This window comes from Colias philodice, chromosome 16 (genome assembly GCF_061535455.1).
Source record: "Colias philodice isolate Cphi_HAF_F1 chromosome 16, ilColPhil1 Martin Lab GWU primary, whole genome shotgun sequence".
In the NCBI taxonomy this organism is placed as follows: Eukaryota; Metazoa; Arthropoda; class Insecta; order Lepidoptera; family Pieridae; genus Colias; species Colias philodice.
In genome coordinates, this window is record NC_143101.1 from 9,631,937 (window position 1) to 9,653,164 (window position 21,228).

The following is a 21,228-nucleotide window of genomic DNA, read 5'->3' on the forward strand; positions in this document are numbered from 1 at the left end:
GCATCTGCGCATTATCTATCATATTCTGTTTGTTCTCACATACCTCCGGATCCATTACTTTTTAATTTATGAGTCAATAAATCACCCATTGTAAAAAAATCCCCATACATGTTTTTGAACATGTTTCAACATATAAATGAATAGTGATCTCTCTGTAGATGAAACGTTATCCAAATTCGTCTAGTCGTTAACGTGATTGACACACGCACATGTTACACGCAAATTAACAATATTACTAGGAATTTATATCAGAAATATGTAGTTAGTTAAAAAAATGTTGTGTGGTTTTATGAAACCACGGTAAAAGTGAAACTTTCCGAACACTGCTATACCTACTCGGCAGCCGACCGTCACGCGACATGCGCTACACAGACCAAAAAGTTTGAGACGATGTAATAAAAGTTTCACTTTAAAAAAATATTAAAAAATTATTTCCCGACCAAATATTCCGTTTAATATAGAAATTGAATATATCAACATTCAATGCTTTATAATCGTCATACAAACATATACAACTTATATGGCCCACAGACGGTCATGCCGCATGTGCATGCTTGTTAAAATTCCACCAAAAACGTCAATTAAAATAATATTTTAATTAACGTCAAAACTATACAATTCAATTTATTTTTATAAATGGCAGTGCTGTGTTGCCACAATTTTGCCAATGTCAAGTTGTGGATAGTTTTACATCTCATAGATTTATAAGAAGCTCAAATGTATATAGTTTAGACGTTTATGTTTGACAGTGGGCATGTCAAGCAACATTGTCAAGTGTCAGTGTCAAGGTTGCATGTCATGCTGCATAACTATCGGCATGTCATGCCACATTACAGTTTGCATGTCATGTCGCATGACAGTTTGCATGTCAAGCCGCATGACTTGACACGTGACAGTTTGCTTGTCATGTCACATGACAGTTTGTATGTCATGCAGCATGACAGTCTAGGGTCCGCTTATCGAAGTGTAGCCGATGTAAGACGCTACAAAATGTTAATTGTATGGACGTGAATCGCTATAACGCCACTGCGCAATCCTTCCGATGTATCTGTAAGAGAAATAATATAAATTATTTTAATTGCTCTAGAATTTTCTATTGTTGTTCGTTGTTGCTATCTGATGAAAGTTTCATGCTTTTTTTTAAATGTATTTCGATTTAAAGTTACTTTTAGTCGGTCGCCAGTTTGAGATTATTTTTATTGAATAAATAAAATTGTTTCGTTTCGTGAATTAAATTAAAATAAGTTGAGAGTGTATGTCAGGCATAAACCCTGTTTTATAATAATTTATTCATATATTCAAGCAACCAGGACTCACTATTTGCAAGTAATTTACGTATGTATGTCTGTGTGTACGCACGCGTTAGACGGGCAGCTCGTCGTGCTCCTTCTCCCGCTGGCGCACCGCTACGGCGGTCTCCACGAGCAGGTACAGGCACTTGAACTTGTCGCGCTCCATCGGCTCCGGCGCGTGAGTGCCGACCACCTGACAACAATTTATTTATTTATTTTTGATACAATAATAAAATATTGTTACAGGATGATAGGTTTTATCGTGGAAAACCCACAGGCGGGATCGATGCAGGTTTTCTTTGACTACGACTACTTCTATCGCGGGCCTTGAGCGCGGGGACCGAATCGAGAAATTCCGTAACGAAAAAACCTCACACTCCCCACTCCGACGGGCTCGGAGGTGTGGCTTGAAGGCATAGCATGCAATAGCTTTACCGCGGCAGTCCCCGAGTGCAACAAGTCTTTTTAGTGTGGTGTCTCTCAATGTTAGCCAGAAGGGTTTCTACATTAGGCCAGCTGTTCCCTTTTTTCCATGGAGGAATTCCACCTTGCTGCCTGCTGCTCAAGTGTGTACCTGCAGGCGGCGCCGCAGCGGGTGCGGCAGCTGCGGCAGGTGCGCCAGCTGCGGGTGCCAGCCGCCCGCCGAGCCCTCGCCCGCTTCGCTCGCTTCGCCCGCTTCGCCCTCCGCCACCGGCTCGCCGTCCATCGTGCGCACCGTCACCACCGCCGCCGATCTGTAAGGGAAACTTAATTAGATCACAAATGTATACATTTTTTATTTGATCCGTGTTCGATACATTTGTTTTACAGAGGCATACTACATTATATTTAACAGATAAAAATACAATGATAATAATCCGAAAAACTAATTTGTTTTCATTTTTGACTAATAAAATACATAAATGTTGGACATTTACAGGTGATGGAAATAGCACGGACCATAATTTATTATAGCAACACATACCTCAGAACACCAGGGTCCACATCCCACATCTTTTGTATCAGCATGTTATATTACCACAATGCAGACTCGAACGGCGCATACATCCTGTCCAATAACGTAGCAAATCGCCGACTGTACCAGCTCAGTCCCCTGGCACACAAGCAGCTCGCAAACTGTAGATGCCTGATCAGTCCCCTGGCGCACAACAAGCAGCTCGCAAACCGCAGATGGCTGATCAGTCCCCTGGCACGCGGCCGCCAGTCCCCTGCCACCCGCCGCCAGTCCCCTGCCACCCGCCGCTGGGCCGGCTGCTTACCCCCTCGCGGCCGGGTGCACGTCCTCTGCGTAGCGGATGACGGAGTGCCACACGGAGGGGTCGTACTTGACGTCCTCCTCGCTGACGGCGCCGGACGAGTACTCCTCGTGCTCGCCGTCCGGCGCGGCCGCGTCGCCGTCCGCCAGCTCGCCGTCGCTGCGGTACACCAGCAGCCCGTCGCCGTAGTCGTGGTCGCGCCCGCGCTCGCCCTCGCCCTGCAACACGACATATCGTTAACAATCTGACACATACAATTTATTCATTTTGGAACGAAGTTCCTTATCGCGCGTTGTGAAAGGGAGCTAGACGAAAAAAATTCTTACGAAAAGTAAGTTGTCACGACACTTTTTGCTAGAGTTGTGCGGCGTGCGGCGTGCGCGTGGTTCTCTGTCTGTCTCTCTCTAACGTAACTTAACACTTCGTTCCATCCGGATGTCCCTTGACATCGCTCAAGTTTTTATATAATTTGTGGGATGCTTTCGCAAGTTATAACTTGTAATTAATACACAATTATTAATGCGTAACAAGTTATAACTAGAACTTAGAAGTCTCATATGCTACATATTATATTTCCAGAATATATCTCATAATTCTACAATAACAAACATTGTACTTTTTATAAAAAAAAAACGGCTATTTATAATATTGTGGTATGTATTAATAATACATAATATTTGAAAACACATCTTGTTTCATTATTGTAATACCCTGTTTTTATATGAATTTGAAAATAAGTTTACCATCCTTTGAAAGTAGATGTCGCTTTTATATCACTACATACAATTCAAACATACGTAACTGAAAATCAGTGCAACAACACATTTTAATTAATGGTTGCTTTGCTGATGGGGAGTCCTTTTTGCCACTATTGCTATTTTTTGTCTTGTGATAATCTATACTAATATTATAAAGCTGAAGAGTTTGTTTGTGTGAACGCGCTAATCTCGGGAACTACAGGTCCGAATTGAAAAATTATTTCGGTGTTAGATAGCCCATATTTTATCGAGGAAGGTTATAGGCTATATTAATTCATCACGCTACGACCAACAGGGGTGGAGCCACGGGGGTGAAACCGCGCGGAGCAGCTAGTAAAATATAATGGTGGCAAATAAAACGCCTTCTATTCAATTTCTAAACGGACATCAACCCCACACCCACCTCAATCTCGGTGCCGTCCCACGAAGTGACCACGAGCGAGCTGGAGCCCGCGCCGCTGAGCTGCTTGCGGCCGCGCCGCGATATCGTGTAGTGCAGCGGGTCGTGCCCCTCGCGCCGGATCATCTCCGGCAGGATGCGCCGACGCGCGTTTATGAACCAGTTGCATACCTGGTTTATGTCAAATTGTTACAATAACACCGAAATCATTGGAATTAAAAAGACGGGTCGCACTCCGGGAGTGCCGGCAGTAGTGAAAACTTGATTATTAACGTTGAGCATGTTTGATTACCATCCGTCTTACGCTTTTTCGATCAGGTCACGTGTCCTGACGCGAGTTTAAGATTTTATACCCATTACAGAAAAAGTGCTCAACGCCGCTAAAGAAGTTTTCACTTCAAAAATATAATTATTATTATAAAGAGCAGGCAAAAGCAAATCTATACTCATATTATAAAGCTGAAGAGTGTGTTAGTTTGAACGCGCTAATCTCAGGAACTACTGGTCCGATTTGAAAAATTCTTTCGATGTTAGATAGCCCATTCATCAAGGATAGGCTATAATAAATCATCACGCTAAGACCAACAGGAGCGGAGCCACGCGGGTGAAACCGCGGAGCGCAGCTAGTAACAAATAAAGAGCAGCCAAAAGCTAGTATTTATATAACTTGTGACAGTCTGATACATAATCCACATTACTGTCAAGTATCATCAAAATCTGTTGAGTGGTTTTCACATGAAAGAGGAACAAACATACATTATATCCATCCTCATAAGTCACTGACTTTCACATTTATAATATTATATTAGTCTATACATCTATACAAATATTATAAAGAGGAAAGGTTTGATTTTTTGTTTGTTTGTTTGTTTGTATGAATTGAATAGGCTCCGAAACTACTTGGCAGATTTGAAAAATTCTTTCACTGTTGGAAAGCTACATCATTTCTGAGTGACATAGGCTAGGTTTTATCCCGGAAATCCCACGGGAACGGGAACTATGCGGGTTTTTTTTTGAAAACGCGGGCGAAGCCGCAGGCGGAAAGCTAGTAATATAATAAATCATGTTTTCATGCTAGAAAATGAGCTAAGAAAAAATAAATGCTTTAATAATTATAATTTGCTTTTTAATTTTTTAAGTTCGTTCATCCTTTTGATTGATTCTATAAAATCGACCTATTCGCTTTGCTATATAAATTGTATAAAAATTTATCATGTATCTATTGGCTAACAATATATGACTTATTATTATTATTTATTTAAGTATTTATTTCCAAATAGTATAACTTACTTGCAACACAGTTAAGTTGGCTTCCTGACTGAGCGTCAGTTTCTCAGCATCGCTCGGGTACGCGTTGTACCGATGCTCATACAGCCACCTTTTGAGGATTTTCACCGAATGCTTCGGTAGATTGCCACGCCTCTTCCGAATGATGACATGATGACCCTGGAAAATAAAAATTAATAATTTATTTTAATTTCTTGCTCAAAATTGAAACTCATGTAATAAAGATAAATACTATTTTATTGTAAATCTTCTATAATATAAAAATGAATCCCAAAATGTGTTGGTAAGCGCATAACTTGAGAACGGCTGAACCGATTTCGTTAATTCTTTTTTTATTATATTCCTTGAAGTACGAGGATGGTTCTTACGTAGAGAAAACGTAAATATGTACCACGGGCGAAGCCGGGGCGGACTGCTAGTTTGTAATAGATATTTTAAAAACTTTCATACTACTTACGGAATTGGGAACAATTCCGAAAATTTATGAGTAAGCCTTAATAATGGATGTATTATAGACGAAAATAAAATTTAACCAACACAAATTATATTATGTAGTATACATACAAATTTAGTTTAGTTTTAATAGTATTTTCTAGTGTTTGATTTTACGCGAGTATTATACATTTAGAAATTAAAGATTTTTAACGGATTTTAACGCGATTTAGTAATTTTATTTATGGGAACATAATAAAATGAATAAATCGCGTTTGAAATCCGTTAAAAATCTTTAATTTCTACCAGTTTAATGAATACACATTTTCTAATTTGAATTCTCTTACCTGAGGCTGCGACGTGGGCATGCCGCCATAGGAGATGGTGATTCTCTTCCTGTCTGATTCCCCATCGGTGCCGGATTCATTCTCGTCCGTCGACGACGTCGAGGGGAAACGGTCTCGCGCTGAAACAAAACACGCATTTTATTTACTTTTCTATTGAATACATATATGAATATGTATGTAAGAACATCTCATATAACGCATGTGTAACATTTGCTATTTAAAAATAAATACCTTTTTAAACTATTTCGTCCATATATTTTTAATTGTACTAAGGTCATCACAAAATGACTTCATGTAATAAGATAGCTATAAAACCGTTGTACCTATAAAACATTGTAATACTATATGACTGCCTAGCATATGAAATCGAGAAGTTTTGAATCGATTACATTCAAGGAAGTCACTATGGACTAATGATGTTTAACCTAATTTCAATATACCTAGTTAACTCTGAAGATTGTCTCTCGAATTCGTTGAGAACATGACACATTTAAAAGCACTGCATTGAGGCATGATGCAGTGCTTTGCAATCATAGAAAAGTTTTGTAAAGACCTATGTATGTAGTAGGTATGTGTGCTTAGTCAATCAATGCACCGTATCTCGACAGCCGTGAGTCCGTGACCAACAAGGCGCGTGTGATGTAAACATCATGTAAAATAAATATTTTGAATATCAGACACAAATACATGCGGAGTCTTTTGAATATAATTTAGTTAGTGTCAACCTGAAGGTGAAATATATTACAAGGACTTCAAGGTGAATCATGATCTAGTTGCATCAAAACAAGTTAGTAGTATAATTGAAAAAAAAGTTAGGAATATCCTGTTAGTTATTACTAAATTACTAATACTGGATAAATGGGTGTATTGTGTATGTCACAAAAATTGCTTAAGTTTTAAGTGCATAAATACATAGGTATGTGTATTTAAAAAATTCGCGATAGAAAGCCTGATCGATATTCAATGAAATTTGGCAGGACAATAGAACTTAATCTGAAATAACGCATCTGTATCACCTAGAATACGAACGAAGCCGTTAGCTGAAGCTAATTAAATTAATTAGGTACTCTTTGAATATTTTTAATGAGGATGTTCATTTATAAGTTGCAATTATAGGTTGGTTTATATTGTTTGGTGACATGGTAATAATATAAGTAGTATATTTTAAATCATAATATTTCCGAAAATGAAAATTAGCAAAATAACACGCATGTGTTGTTTTTGGACTACAAACTGAATAGTTTGATCAATGAGTCCCCCTCTTTGATGTCAAAAAAACCTGTTCCTTCTATTTTAATTTAGGAGACATGCTATGCCTGCAGTTTATTTATTACAAGGAGGAAATTCGTGTAAATGACAATGTAATTAATATACGTAGTCACGAATTTCTCGAAAATAAATGTGAAACTTTATTCAAATTCGTTTAGCAGACTTCCATTGCATAAACATTACCCTCTGACACTCGCGACGGTCGCGCAAGTACAATGGGCTAATTAATTTGAACACAAACTATTTTGAGCGAGTGACATTAGGCGTATAGTCGCCGCATCGCCTGCTTCGACGTTCTATGGACGATTAATAGAAATGATAAGATTTTGCGTTTGGTCAAAGGATAAACAAATAAAAGTACTGCCATTAATAAATTATTGGCAGTACTTTTATTTGATAAAAAAGAAGTAGTAAATGGTAGTATATTGCTAGACAGCTAGAACTAATTTTATTTATGTTGATTTACTTCATCTGTTATGATCTTAAACACAAAATCTACTTGACTGATAGTAGTAGTCTACACTAATATTATAAAGAGGAAAACTTTGTTTGTTTGATTGTAATGAATAGGCTCATAAACTACTGGACCGATTTTAAAAATTCTTTCACCATTCGAAAGCTACATTATCCTCGAGTAATACAGGCTATATATCATCATGCTAAGACCAACAGGAGCGGAATAATGCGGGTGAAACCGCGCGGCACAGCTTGTCAGTTATAATTTATCATTAGAAAATATTATCTTGACTGAGTGACAACCTAATTTGTTTTCTTTCTGTTCAGGAAAAGCCTATGCAAGCAATGTTTATTAGACAGTTAGGATTTTAGGGAATTAGGATTATAATCTAACAGTTTTTACTTTTTACAATCTTACAGCAACATAGATAAGACAATCAGAAGTTATGTAACAAAAATGCAAGTATGTTTCTAATAAATTTTGTTATCAGTCACCTAATTTTAAGCAATGATAACTTTATCTTTTCAAGTTATGCAGTGCTGTTGACTTTTTGGAGATAATGAAAAAAAATCTCAAAACAATTTAAGCATAAACAAGCCAGGAAATATTATTGATTATACCATTAATACATTTTAAATATTAGATTGATGTCTGATGATGTATGGAATGATATGTATTTAAAACTAAAAATAATAGAAAAGTCATGTATGAAGATGAAACATTTTGAAGATTAATAGGAGTATGTATTTAAACCTGTATTTATTATACTAGTCTAATATCATATTAAAACTAAATAATATAATATTAAAGAAAATAAAAGCTATGTAGTACAACTTTCTTGAAAAGAATCCTAATAAGTAATTATATACAAATTTAGTAAAATTACTTATAGAATTCTGAAAGATGTATATTCGTGCGATATGTATATTGTATATAATATCTACATACTTATAAATATATATTTTCATGAATAACGACCCCTTCACAAATCCTTGTAGCTGTTTTTGAGCTGTTTTTGTGGGTTAATTAGCATGATTATATTCACTCTTTAATTGTATAAATAGATACAATAAATGAGAAGAACAATTTATGTTTTTAAAAAAGGAAAGTTTTAACAGGTGTAAATAAAAAAAAAACATAGATCATGAATTTGTGAATTGAACAATCACTATGAAGTTTTTAATTAGTATCAAAGAACAATTAGCTATACTAATAAACTATACTAATATTATAAAGCTTAAGAGTTTGTTTGTTTGAACGCGTTAATCTCAGGAACTACTGGTCATATTTGAAAAATTCTTTCGGTGCTAGATAGCCCATTCATCGAGGAAGGCTGTAGGCTGTAATATCAGCACGCTAAGACCAGCAGGAGCGCAGCCACGCAGGTAAACCCTCGAAGCACAGCTAGTTAATTATATGGTAATATTATGCCAAAATAAAAAATAAATATATGGATTTACAAACAAATATAGTATGTATTGAAAACTGGAATTAAAAGTTCAATGGACCCTGAAATGCAAATCTTTACAGGGTAACTTGTTATCAAACATCAACATGCCGGCCGCGCCCCCTAGCGGAGCGCGTGATTAAACACACCAAACCGACGGCGATAAACGTAGACAGAGAATCCAATAGACACCGGCAATGCGTGTCGCAGAAAGAGATAAAAAAGAATACGTCACAATATTTAGGGTTACCATGTGAGGGAAAATTTACCCCGCAATTTGTAAGATACAAATCTCTCAATATCATTATTCACATAACATAAGTGGATAATAATGAGATATCCACATTACATACTTACATGTTTATACTAATATTATAAAGAGAAAATGTTTGTAATTATGTATGTACATATGTATGTATGGTTTTCGGAGCGCAGCTAGTATATAATAAACATATAACTTTTAGATGGGTAATACATATTATGTATATACACATACCTATATATTATATAATCCATACTATATAATATTATAAATGCGAAAGTAACTCTGTCTGTCTGTCTGTTACTCAATCACGCCTAAACTACTAAAACAATTTGCATGAAATTTGGTATGTAGATATTTTGATACCTGAGAAAGGACATAGGCTACCTTTTATTGCGAAATATGTACCACGGACGAAGCCGGGGTGGACCACTAGTATGTATAAACTCAAACTCAAACTCAAACATTCATTTATTCAATTAGACTACTATTTAGTAGCACTTTCGAATCGTCATTACATAGTATTTTTAACATTTACCACCGATTCGGAAAGCAGTATCTATGGAGAAGAATCGGCAAGAAACTCCATAGTTGCTCTTTTAAATAATGTCAATAAATTTACATAATATGTAACTTATATCTACCTAACTACATAATATGCCAAAGAACTGTCCTGTGGTTTTTACGCGACAACCCTCCATGGGTCTTTATCGTCCATATATTCCTGAATACTGTAGTACGCTCTCTGAACTAGTACATTTTTTATGTAAGTTTTAAATTTAGAACTACTAAACTCTTTAATATTGTGAGGAATTCTATTGTATAAGCGTATACCTTGACCCATAAATGAATTTTTAACTTTAGCTAATCGGAAAAATGGCATTTCAATTCTATTCTTGTTCCTTGTGCCATAATCGTGTCTATCTCCTACTCTTGTGTGTAAGTCAGAGCTTTTGTGTACATGCAAAATATTATTAAATATATACTGTGATGGTACAGTAAGGATACCAGTATTCTTAAAATGATCTCTTAGTGAGTCCCGAGCACGTAAATTATATATAGAGCGAATGGCTCTTTTCTGTAAGATAAATATAGTTTCTATATCTGCAGCCCTGCCCCACAGTAGAATTCCATAGGACATAATGCTATGAAAGTAGCTGAAATAAACCAATCTAGCCGTATCTTCATCGGTGAGATGCCTTATTTTTCGGACTGCATATGCAGCAGAACTGAGCTTACCTGCAGCGGTGTTGACATGGGCTCCCCACTGTAGTTTCTCGTCCAATGTTAACCCTAGAAATACAGTAGACTCAGTAGGATGCAATACCTCCCCGTTCAAGGTAATATCTCTGTTCAACTTTTTTACATTAGGAAGTAAAAATTCAACACAAGTGGTTTTTTTGGCATTTAATAATAAATTATTGGCAGTAAACCATTCAGATATGTGTAAAAGAGCACTGTTCACTTCGTCAACATTTGGGTCATGCCTATCCACATTAAAAATTAATGAGGTATCATCTGCAAACAGAACTATTTCACACCTATCCTGCAAATAATAGGGAAGATCATTGATATATACCAAGAACAAGAAGGGACCTAAAATTGACCCCTGTGGAACACCAATGTTAATTGACGCACCGCTAGAACGTTCTCCATTAACAACTACAGTCTGTATCCTATCATGCAGGTATGACGCTATGAGGTTCTGGGCTTTTCCTTTAATTCCATAGTGATTAAGTTTACGTAACAAAGTACAATGTTCAACGCAGTCAAATGCCTTGGAGAGGTCACAAAATATCCCTAGAGCATTTTTTGAGTTTTCCCATGCCTTATATATATGTGTTAGAAGTGCAACTCCAGCATCTGTGGTTGAGCGCCCCTTTGTGAAACCAAACTGTTTGGTGTGCAGTAAATCATTAGATGCAAAATGACTACTCAATTGGTTTAATATTAACTTCTCGAATACCTTACTTAATGTTGGTAAAATAGAGATAGGTCTATAATTGTTACAGTCTTCTTGATCGCCCTTCTTAAATAAAGGTATAACTTTACTAAGCTTTAGTAAATTAGGAAATGTACCATAGTCACAACACTTATTAAATATGGAAGCTAAATTTTTCGCAATATTTTCTATTATATTATTAACTAAATTTACGGACATTCCCCAAAGATCACAAGTATTTTTAAGATTAAGCGTCTTAACCCTATACTTGGCAAGAAAATTTTTTTTTTTGAATTGAAAAAAAACCTATTTAATATGTTTGTATGTGGCTATAGAAGGGGTAAAAAATAATAAAAAAAATTAAATGTCAGTAAATTGTCATTTATTGAGTGTAACATATTAGATACATTGCCAAGCCCTTAACAATCAACACTATAAAATCTATGTATCTAATTTGCTACAATGCCAACTTTTCAGTGCCAAACAAATCAGTTTTTTTAATAAAATACTTGTAACAAAACAAAACTTAAAATGTCAATATTCTTCGTAAAATAACAAAAAATCCATACTAATATTATAAATGCGAAAGTAACTCTGTCTGTCTGTCTGTTACTCAATCACGCCTAAACTACTGAACCAATTTGCATGAAATTTGGTACGGTGATATTTTGATACCCGAGAAAGGACATAGGCTACCTTTTATTGCGAAATATGTACCACGGGCGAAGCCGCGGCGGACCTCTAGTAAAATATAAAATTATTATGTTCTTCTACAGACATATAAAATTAGAATAATTAACAGCCTTAGTACTTATGTTATAAATCTTAAATCTTAATGATTAGTAAATTGAGATCAATCAATACAATAAAGTAAAAAAATCAGTCTCACAATCGTCTTTCAAATTGTCATTAAAATGCAAGTGACGCCTCAGTAATTGGAACTTCTTCAGGGTCATTATATCAGCTACTTTGTTGCTTCGCGTATGTTTAGCCCAATAATCTGTAAAAGCTGGTAATTTATGAATACCCATATATTATACAAGAATTGCCAGAAAATCTTTGATATCATTTTCTGTAACATTTATTGAATGACCCTTTAATTGTGTGCTATATAAATTTGTTTGTTGCACTATGAGAGAAATTATGTTATCAGAAAAGAACATGCCGAAATATTCAATTGGGCTTTTCTCTTCACTTGGCTCAGACACGATTTCATCTACTTCTGCACAACCAGTAAATTTGAACCGACCCCATTTAGGTGTTAACCTTTTAGGTGGTATTGCTTTGCGTTTTACTGTGACAAGTTTAGGTCTCTTTGAACGAGTAGACGTCGAAGGAAAATTTGCAAATAATGGCGACGTTGGTGGTGACTGATGATGCCGCTTCAAGTTACTAACTCGCGGTGAAGTAAATTGTGAGGGTGCAGCTAGTACAGATGGCGATGAAGGTGATGGTATCGGACACGAAGATCTGGTCTCAGTTTCTAATGGATTAGGCGATAAAATTGATGGCGAACAAGGATTAATCAATGGTGACTGAATTGAATGTTCACTGTATGCTTGTACTAAAGACTTTGAAGCGACTATTTCATTGACCTCAATATCGTCATCTGAGAGAATATTTAGGTTTTCTATTGAAGATGGCAATGATGGAGGTGGCGAACTGCTATCAGAGTAAGGAAGGCGGGAGAGATATTGAACTTTGTCCTCAGAAGTATCACTTTCATCCAAATCTGATTTTGCTCCCGGTTTTGGAACAAGAGCTACGACTTGCCGAGCTCTTCTTTGTTGTTGCGTGTTTAAGTGAGAAATTACCTGTAAAAAAATAATAATTTACATACATAATGACTACATTTTGGCATTACATTGGCATTACATACATAATGACTACATTCTCTACAAATCTGGCAATGTCACATATTTGATACACAGCTAAAAATATGTAGAATGTTCGCTATCTAGCAATGTATCATATTTGCTACACTTGAAAAACAATGAAGATTACATGCACTAACAATTTATTTAGGTATTGAAAATAACGTTAGTAGTTAGAATATATAACAAGCTTTTTAAATTAGATTAGTTTTGAAAACAATTTTAACAAAATATAATAAATAATCTATAATCTTACTTTGCGATGCGTAGACGCATTCGATCGGTCCGCCATCTTGCGCTCTACTGACGATTTTAGTGTTGCAAGCACTTCAAAAGTTTTTATTTTTTGAGCATAAATATATTTTGTACCATATTAAACAATAAAAGTAAAAAAAAAACGTTAGATAAATTCTCGGGATTTTTTTAAAGTTGAATGTATCAAATTGTACACAGTACCAAGAATAGGGTTAAAGGCAGTAACAATATCATTAGCAGTTACGTGTCGTAATTCAAATAATGTACTGCACTCCGCAACATGGTCCCTCAAAAAGGTCTCTGCAAGTGCTGAAGACGAATTTAAACTATTAGTAATAGTAGCAGGGACACTACTGAAGAATTCTTCAAAAGCAAGCGCAACATCAGCACTTTTGTCAATAACCCTGTCATTATTTACAAGTTTTATGGTATTACTTGATTTGCTTTTACCCATTTCACCATTAAGATATATATATATATCATTATCATAATCCCATATAAAAATGTGTATGTAATGATAATGTAGATGAAAACTCGATTGTTCATTATTTTTTATAAAATAAAATAAAAAAAATAAAAGAATGTTTATTTTCGTAAGTATTAACAGATACACACGTTAATTATATTGACCGACCCGCGAACGCGCAAAAAAACGAAATTTACTTAATAATATTTATGTAATAAAAAAATTACATTTAAATTATCTCTAACTTAATTAACTACGTCCCTCCGGTTCAATGTTGGAAGTTGGAACCAAGAGTGTCCATTGTCTTCGGCGGGGCAGCGTCGCGGTGGTGGTGATTGCCGTAATACTTTCTAACCTTCGGTTTTGGTTTCCAATCTGTTCATCCTGTAGCTACAATCCAAATTTGTCGTAAATTATCCGGTTCAGGAAAACTGGAACAAGCCATTGAATATTTCAGATATTTAATTAAATACACACTGCAGAATATATATTATTATTTCCCATAATAGTGGGTAACAATTTGTAGAAAAGTTGGCAACACAAATTTTTTTAGGTTAAAATTTATAATTGTTATTTTTGTGGTTTTTAAACAATGTATTCAAGTCAACAGCACGTGATACACAATATATTAACACGCTGAAATATCATGAAGGCCTATAAACTGATAAAGAGTTGTATACTTACGAGTGAAAAGACAATCCAGGCATTTTCGTTCCACTATCACTTTAACACCCTTTAACGCTACACCGCACCATGGTATTATTTTATAAGGTATTAACAGTAAGTCTAAATCATTAAAAACCAAACATACCATGAATTACGTAACTTAGAACATGTAAAAACTATATTTTTAGGGAAGACGATAGTTAGCTGTCAAACTTTGTTTAGCAAAGTAGGTTTCTTTTCTTGAAAAAAGTGGCACGCTGGGTGAAACAAAAAATTTTATCGTTCTCTCTCATTTCTTTACACAACACCGACATAAGTTGCTCTTTTTCTTGTGTGAATGCGACATAAACTATCAATTTGTCTATTGGTTTCTCTGTCTACGGCGATAAAATACGACCCCGCCATTTTGTCTCCATGACCGCTGTCAATTTTCTGTCATTACGACATTTTAAAAGTCATCAAGATTCCAATAACGAATTGTAAACAAACAAAATAAACAATCAAAAACCTGTCACAAACATATTGCCCATGCAAAGAATCGTATAAAATGGTCACATACCCATTATCGATTAGCTTTCCTTGACGACACGTACAAGCCTAAAAATAACTCGTGCACGTGCCAAATTACACTTCCTTAAAAGTTCTCTCGTCTCAATTATCTTTAATAAATGTAACTCCCGCAAAATGAAATTAAGTTAAACGGTCTTTGCAGCACTTTTAACGCGGATCTCGGTTATCAGACAGCGTAACGAGCCACAGTTACAGAGCAATGTGGCGCATTGGCGCCATTTTACTTTAGTGAGATCGAACACCTAGGTGACGTAACAGACCTAGTTTTTAGCTGAAACCATGCACAGTCACTCAAAAACTATCGAAAAATAGATTTTTACGTAATTTAACAAGGAATAAATAGTTGTTTTTGTATTGATGTCACCTTGACGTATGTCAAGCTGACATGCATGGCGGAAACGTGGCGTCGTTTTAAGACCGGCTTTCTTACCTCCAGGCGACATTGACTGCTGTCTGTTTGAAACGCGGGCTTCTCTGATAATGTCTCTCGTTATTTCTCTAAGGTCACGTCGTTGCTGGTACGTCATAGCGGGCCGGTGGTGTTGCTCTAGTGCTATACCGGCCGTAGGTGGTAACATCTTCTATTATTCCATTGGAAAGAAAATGTTTGTGCACATAATCACATAAATAAAACGATCAAACATCACTTATTCAAACAAAATTGCTATTATAAACGTCTCTAACACTAATAAAATAGAACGGACGAATATGGAACAGCAAATCGAACTAAAGCGCGACTGTATTCACTGACGGACGGCCGTTTTGGGGGACGGCGGGAAGCACGCTACGGCGCCGCCGCGCAACTATCTCTTTCACACACATTAATAATTGTAGCTCTATCTCACTTGCACAGACAACGCTATGATGACAGTACAGCGGCGCTTGTCAAAACAAAGCGTGGGCTTGGCAATTATTATTTAAAATGTCAAACAGCCAAACATTAAAATTAACAATGCATTATGTATACTACTGCCATCTAGTATTCTCTTGAGAATTACTTGATTCGTCTAAATTGTTTGAATTTTAACACACGAATTAATTGTAATAAGATAATGAATTGGATCGTATCATCGTAACTGATCTTTAAATAAGTTAATATTATATCGTCTGAACTCCAAACCCAGTTGAAACTTGAAACATAGTTAAATTTTATTCTATGATAGATTTATCATATACGTACATAATATTACAGAGTTACTTATAAAAAAAATCTTTAAAACACGCTCTAATAAGATGAAATTAAATTATTTTAATTATTTGAGTTTTGAATTGCCACCGGCTCGTGTTAAGTTGTATATTATGTCTAGTCTAAGGTGTCATATATATTATAACCCAAGAGCCTACGACGGCCAGACATTCCTTATTTTAGAAAAGTTGAAAGTTTCTCTGTATATATGTCTCCGATCTCTCCGATACAGATAAGAACGACTAGCGATTATCAAGTCTAGGTTGTGACTTGTGGTTACTTTGGCAGGAAACAGGTAGGTAGTAAAGTTGTTTACAATTGTACCTAACTTTCATTATAGTTTAAAAGCTAAATTTTATATATGTTACTTGGGGACCTATAAAAATATGTTACCTCAAGAGCCGGACAGTTTTCATGGTTCTTACATCTTGCCAGACAGTGCCAGACACATTTAGAAATAACTATCATATCATCAAATTCACATAACTACCTAAAAGTGTATCAAATATAAAATAACCCACTAAAAACATTAGTTAACTATAATTATTAAAAAAATAATAGTATAATATATAAGTAATAAAGTTATTACTTATCTTTGACGGGGACCTAGGTTGATGGATTTCCACGTATCTCGATGACTTTTTAGTTATTGTGTAAAAATTAGGAAATTATTATTGTTAGGAAATTCGTACTATAAAATTTATTAGTTACTTATCGTGGGAGAATGAGGAATTGTTACTTTTAGTTGCTTTTGTATAGACCATAGGTATTACGTGTATTATAAGAAAGAAAGAAAATAAAGACTATTTAAAATTAAGAGCATTTTATTTTATAAAAATATATACTTAGTACATTATGTTTAACCCGTTACATTAAGAACAGAGAGCTAAACAGTGAATAAATAAACAAATATGTATTTTGTAACATATTATGGACGGTGAATTATGAATTTAAAATTATAACTATGCATTATCAAATCTTAACATTGACATAACTACAAAAGACTAAATTAAATGAAAAAAATAAGTTTAGAAGTGGTTTTTGATGGATTCTACTAATCTCTGGTTGATGACTACGGGAGCTCTGCGAGAGAACTGGAAGTCCATGTGGGTGAAGTGCTCCTCTGGCACCTTGTAGTAGTCTCTCACGTCTGGCAGTTCTCTGTGCAGCCTCTCCACATCCATAGGATGCGCCAGCCAGTCATCCTCGCTCCAGTAAATAGCCACTGGCACCTTAACTTCGGTCATGTTGTATTTCGGTGGCGCTGCCGTCCCGTACACGGCAGTGTTGGTGTCAATACCGTAATCGTATTTCCTGAACTCATCTGATGATAGAGCTTGACCGTAATGCTTCATCTGCCTGGTTGACGCTCCCGCGGGCAAGTGGGACAAGATTTCGTGGATCAAATCGACATCCATGTTCAATGGATTCAATCCGGAGACGACGAAGTTTACGTTGGAGCACAAGTACTTGCATCCTACTTGTTTCTCGCACATGTCACCCCCGATTGTGTGGATCAGCTCTTTGGGCAGTCTGAATTCGCCGTAGCCCAATTGCTTCTGGAGGGTTTCGAAAAAGGGGCTGTTAGGTGCGATCATGCGCACGAAGGGGCTGCGTGCGTTGGTCATGTAAACCATGGGAGCTAAGGCGTACATCATGGCGATCTTCCTGCGGTACTCAGGACGAGTCGAAGCGAGGGCAAAGAATGCAGTTGTGCCTTGGGAGTGGCCGACGTAGAATACCTTATCCTCTTCTGAAGTGCGTAGAACGTAGTCAATCATGGCGGGGAGATCGTGCTGTGCGATTTCGTCAATGCTGAATTTCCAAAAGTCAGCTTGGGCTGGGTGCTTGCTGACATGACGGCGGGAGTACCTGCTTCCACGGGAGTTACCGAGCCAGACCTCGAAACCCGCATCAACTAGCATGTAAGCGAGGGATTTTCCTGGGCCCATCAATAGCCAGTCGTCAGCGCTTCCTAACAGACCATGCATCAAGAATACTACGGGACGCTTGAGTACGGTCGTTTCTTCTCTGGGTAAGACGCGAATCATTGTAAGGATGTAACCATCGTCGGTTTGCACGGTGTGCTCCTCCACTTGGTATTTGTTCTTCTGGAGAAGTTGAGTGGCATTCAAATGTTCGTGATCACCTTCAGCGTGGATGGCTGTTTCGTAAGTCTGGTGGAATTTTTGCTTGTCTTCTTCGGTAATGTGCTGCAGGGTTCTGTAGGCGTCGCTGAAGATCCTCTCGATATCATTCTTGTTGTTGACGGGCGATTTAGGTCCAACGGCGATGTGGATACCCTTCCAGGCGACAGAATCTCCGTATTTGGGGATTTCCTCACGGATGACCTTGCTGAAGAAGGGCGACGAGAATTCCTTGGAGACGACGCGTGGGGCTGGGTAGTCGCTGTTGTCTTCGTAGATGTATCTTTCTTGGCTGTCGACTGCAGGTCTTCTGAATTGAAGCTCGGTGTCCAAGGGTTGGAAGACCAGGTCCATCTGAGGATAGAACTGGTGGTGGAGGATGTTGGCGCTGCACGCGCCGACGATGGCGAGGAGGAACAAGCAGGCCCTCATTGTGTATGTCAATGTGACTAATGTTGAGCGTTTACGGATATTTATACAATAATTTTCGCTGACATAACAGATTTGCCATTGCAGACAATTTTATATTAATGTTTGGATTTATTAGATATGTTAGTTTATAATCGGGCTTTGCTTGTTTTTTTTAGATATTAAATATAATTTATTGTATTAAATAATGTAAATAGATTAGTTTTAATGTAATAGTCGATTAATGCTTTACACAGGGATTTTAAAGGTTTATTAAGAAATAATAAAATATAAGCAACCAGGATGGAATTTTTCAAAACAACTTGAGAAATAATAAGTTTACGTATATTTATTTTACAGGTATTTTACAAGTAATAATAATTCATAATAAATTAATATTTATTTATATATTATTAGAGGTCCGCCCCGGCTTCGCCCGTGGTACATATTTCGCAATAAAAGGTAGCCTATGTCTTTTCTCGGGTATCAAAATATCTCCATACCAAATTTCATGCAAATTGGTTCAGTAGTTTAGGCGTGATTGAGTAACAGAAAGACAGACAGAGTTACCTACTTTCGCATTTATAATATTAGTATGGATGTAGATAACTAGATATGATAAGATGAACTAGGTATTATAGTTTTTAATTTCTATATTTTGTTGCATAGAAGGCTTACACTTCAATTATTTTTTATGCACTGTATATGTTAATGATTTAACTTTTAAATTCGATTAAAATGAGTTTTGAAATTGAATTTGAAAACGAAGTTATGCGTTAAAATGCGTGATGATATTATATAGCAGCCTTCCTCGATAATTATGGGCTATCTAACACCGAAAGAATTTTCATAACGGACCCGTAGTTCCTAGGATTAGTGCGTTCAAACAAACAAACTCTTCAGCTTTATAATAATTAATAGTATTTTATATAGATTAATAATATTTTGTAGGTTTAATGCAATAATATGTGTAAAGGACACGCATCATAATATAATGGTTTTTTTTGTGAATCTAAGAAGGTAGTTAGGACCATGTATGTTGATGTTACCTCTTACGGGAAACGAATCCAGGGTTTTTAAAAGACTACCTACCTACACATAATACATTATGAGCATACTCTTAGTTGTATACGTAGTATATTATTATTAGTCTGTGCTCTTAGATTATAAGGTACTGTTGAAGTGAATGTACAAAAATAATAAAATACTAGATTTCCGCCCGCGGCTTCGCCCGCGTTTGCAAAGGAAAACCCGCATAGTTCCCGTTCCCGTGGGATTTCCGGGATAAAAACTATCCTATGTGTTAATCCAAGTTACCCTCTATATGTGTGCTAAATTTCATTGTAATCGGTTCAGTAGTTTTTACGTGAAAGAGTAACAAACATCCATACATCCATACATCCATACATCCATACATCCTTACAAACTTTCGCCTTTATAATATTTATTAGATATTTATTAGACCTTTATAGACATACTATAAGTACATTGTTTTTTTATTGAGAAACATAATAATAATAAGTCCTCTAGTAAAAAATTCTAATCCAAATGAGGCTTTCCCAATATATTTTCAAAAAACCGTATAAAAAATATATTTAATATTTTAAATGTTTTCCAATCAAACTTATTAACACGTGAAGTGGGTCACTCAACTTATGTAAGGGTTTATACACACGTGTACTGCACTCGTTTCATTTAACATTCCATTCATATGGTTTATAATGCCTTCATGGTCCCATGATTTTTTTATCATAAACTTGAAATATATTGTTATTTTTACTGGTTTTGTATACTTAGAAATATGTAACTATACCTATGCTAATTAAACTGAGAAAGCTAGACACTTTGCAAAAGAAAATGTCAATATAAATATACCTAGACATTTTCTTTTGCAAAATGTTTATACATCCTATACATTAATTTACGGATTTCATATAAGAATAAAGAAAGACAATGTGTTCGTGCCTTTACTCTCATTACTAGGCAATATTCACAATTGAGGCCACACATGGATTGTATGCAGCGAACAGTAAGCATTTTGATTTTAGCAAATAACAGCGTTTTCACGCATCAGCAGAGTATAATATTATATGCCTTCGTATGAAATACAAAACTATGAATTAAAATTATAGGTAGATTATTTATTTTCTCTAAGTAGGTCTAAGTCCAAATCCTGTTTGGAATATGATATCTATTGGTGTTTATTATGTTGGAAGAAGGTTGGAAGTAATAACATTTAAAAATATTATTGTCTAATAAAAATAAATAAGTATTTATAAAATTTAAATGAGAATTTTGTAATTTAATAATGATTATCCTATTACATACGTAGTATATTATTATTAGTCTGTGCTATTACATATTAATATTTAATATAAATATCTACATTGTAAATATGCGGTGCTCAACATCGGGAATCAGGTTTTGCTTTCCGTCTTCCGATAGTTACCTCTTTCATTAAAAACAAGTTAAAAACAGATAAAAAATGCATCAATTTTAAATTTTTG

At 35.8% G+C, this 21,228-nt stretch overlaps 1 protein-coding gene, 1 long non-coding RNA gene and 2 pseudogenes across 5 annotated transcripts in view; all 4 read right to left on the minus strand.

Annotated features, from left to right (window-relative positions):
* The window catches only part of LOC149481923 (uncharacterized), a 172,156-nt gene that overhangs the window by 374 nt on the left and 150,554 nt on the right, over positions 1-21,228 (minus strand). The gene's annotated exons all lie outside the window — the stretch shown is intronic.
* On the minus strand, positions 415-15,765 carry LOC149481924 (uncharacterized). Of its 3 annotated transcripts, none has more exons than XM_089705143.1 (8): positions 15,411-15,765; positions 5,773-5,891; positions 4,997-5,152; positions 3,710-3,877; positions 2,618-2,766; positions 1,867-2,026; positions 1,360-1,485; positions 415-1,048 (listed from the first exon to the last, which is right to left on the minus strand). In XM_089705143.1, exons 1-7 carry the CDS (start codon positions 15,556-15,558, stop codon positions 1,363-1,365), a joined length of 1,023 nt encoding a protein of 340 aa, XP_089561269.1. In that variant the 5' UTR covers positions 15,559-15,765; the 3' UTR covers positions 415-1,048; positions 1,360-1,362. The 3 variants fall into 3 exon arrangements, with proteins under 3 accessions (XP_089561269.1, XP_089561268.1, XP_089561270.1); XM_089705142.1 differs by having other exon boundaries at positions 2,552-2,766; positions 15,411-15,764; XM_089705144.1 differs by lacking the exon at positions 15,411-15,765 and adding an exon at positions 14,970-15,400 and having other exon boundaries at positions 2,552-2,766.
* LOC149481925 (uncharacterized) lies at positions 12,007-13,315 on the minus strand (annotated as a pseudogene).
* On the minus strand, positions 17,104-18,875 carry LOC149481926 (lipase 3 pseudogene; annotated as a pseudogene).

Coding starts and splice junctions, on each gene's coding strand:
- LOC149481924 (XM_089705142.1), bottom strand. CDS start 15,558: ATGTTACCACCTACGGCCGGTATAGCACTAGAGCAACACCACCGGCCC. Junction 5,892..15,410: donor GCAGTCAATGTCGCCTGGAG/GTAAGAAAGCCG, acceptor GTTTTGTTTCAG/CGCGAGACCGTTTCCCCTCG. Junction 1,486..1,866: donor CGCTGCGGCGCCGCCTGCAG/GTACACACTTGA, acceptor AATTGTTGTCAG/GTGGTCGGCACTCACGCGCC.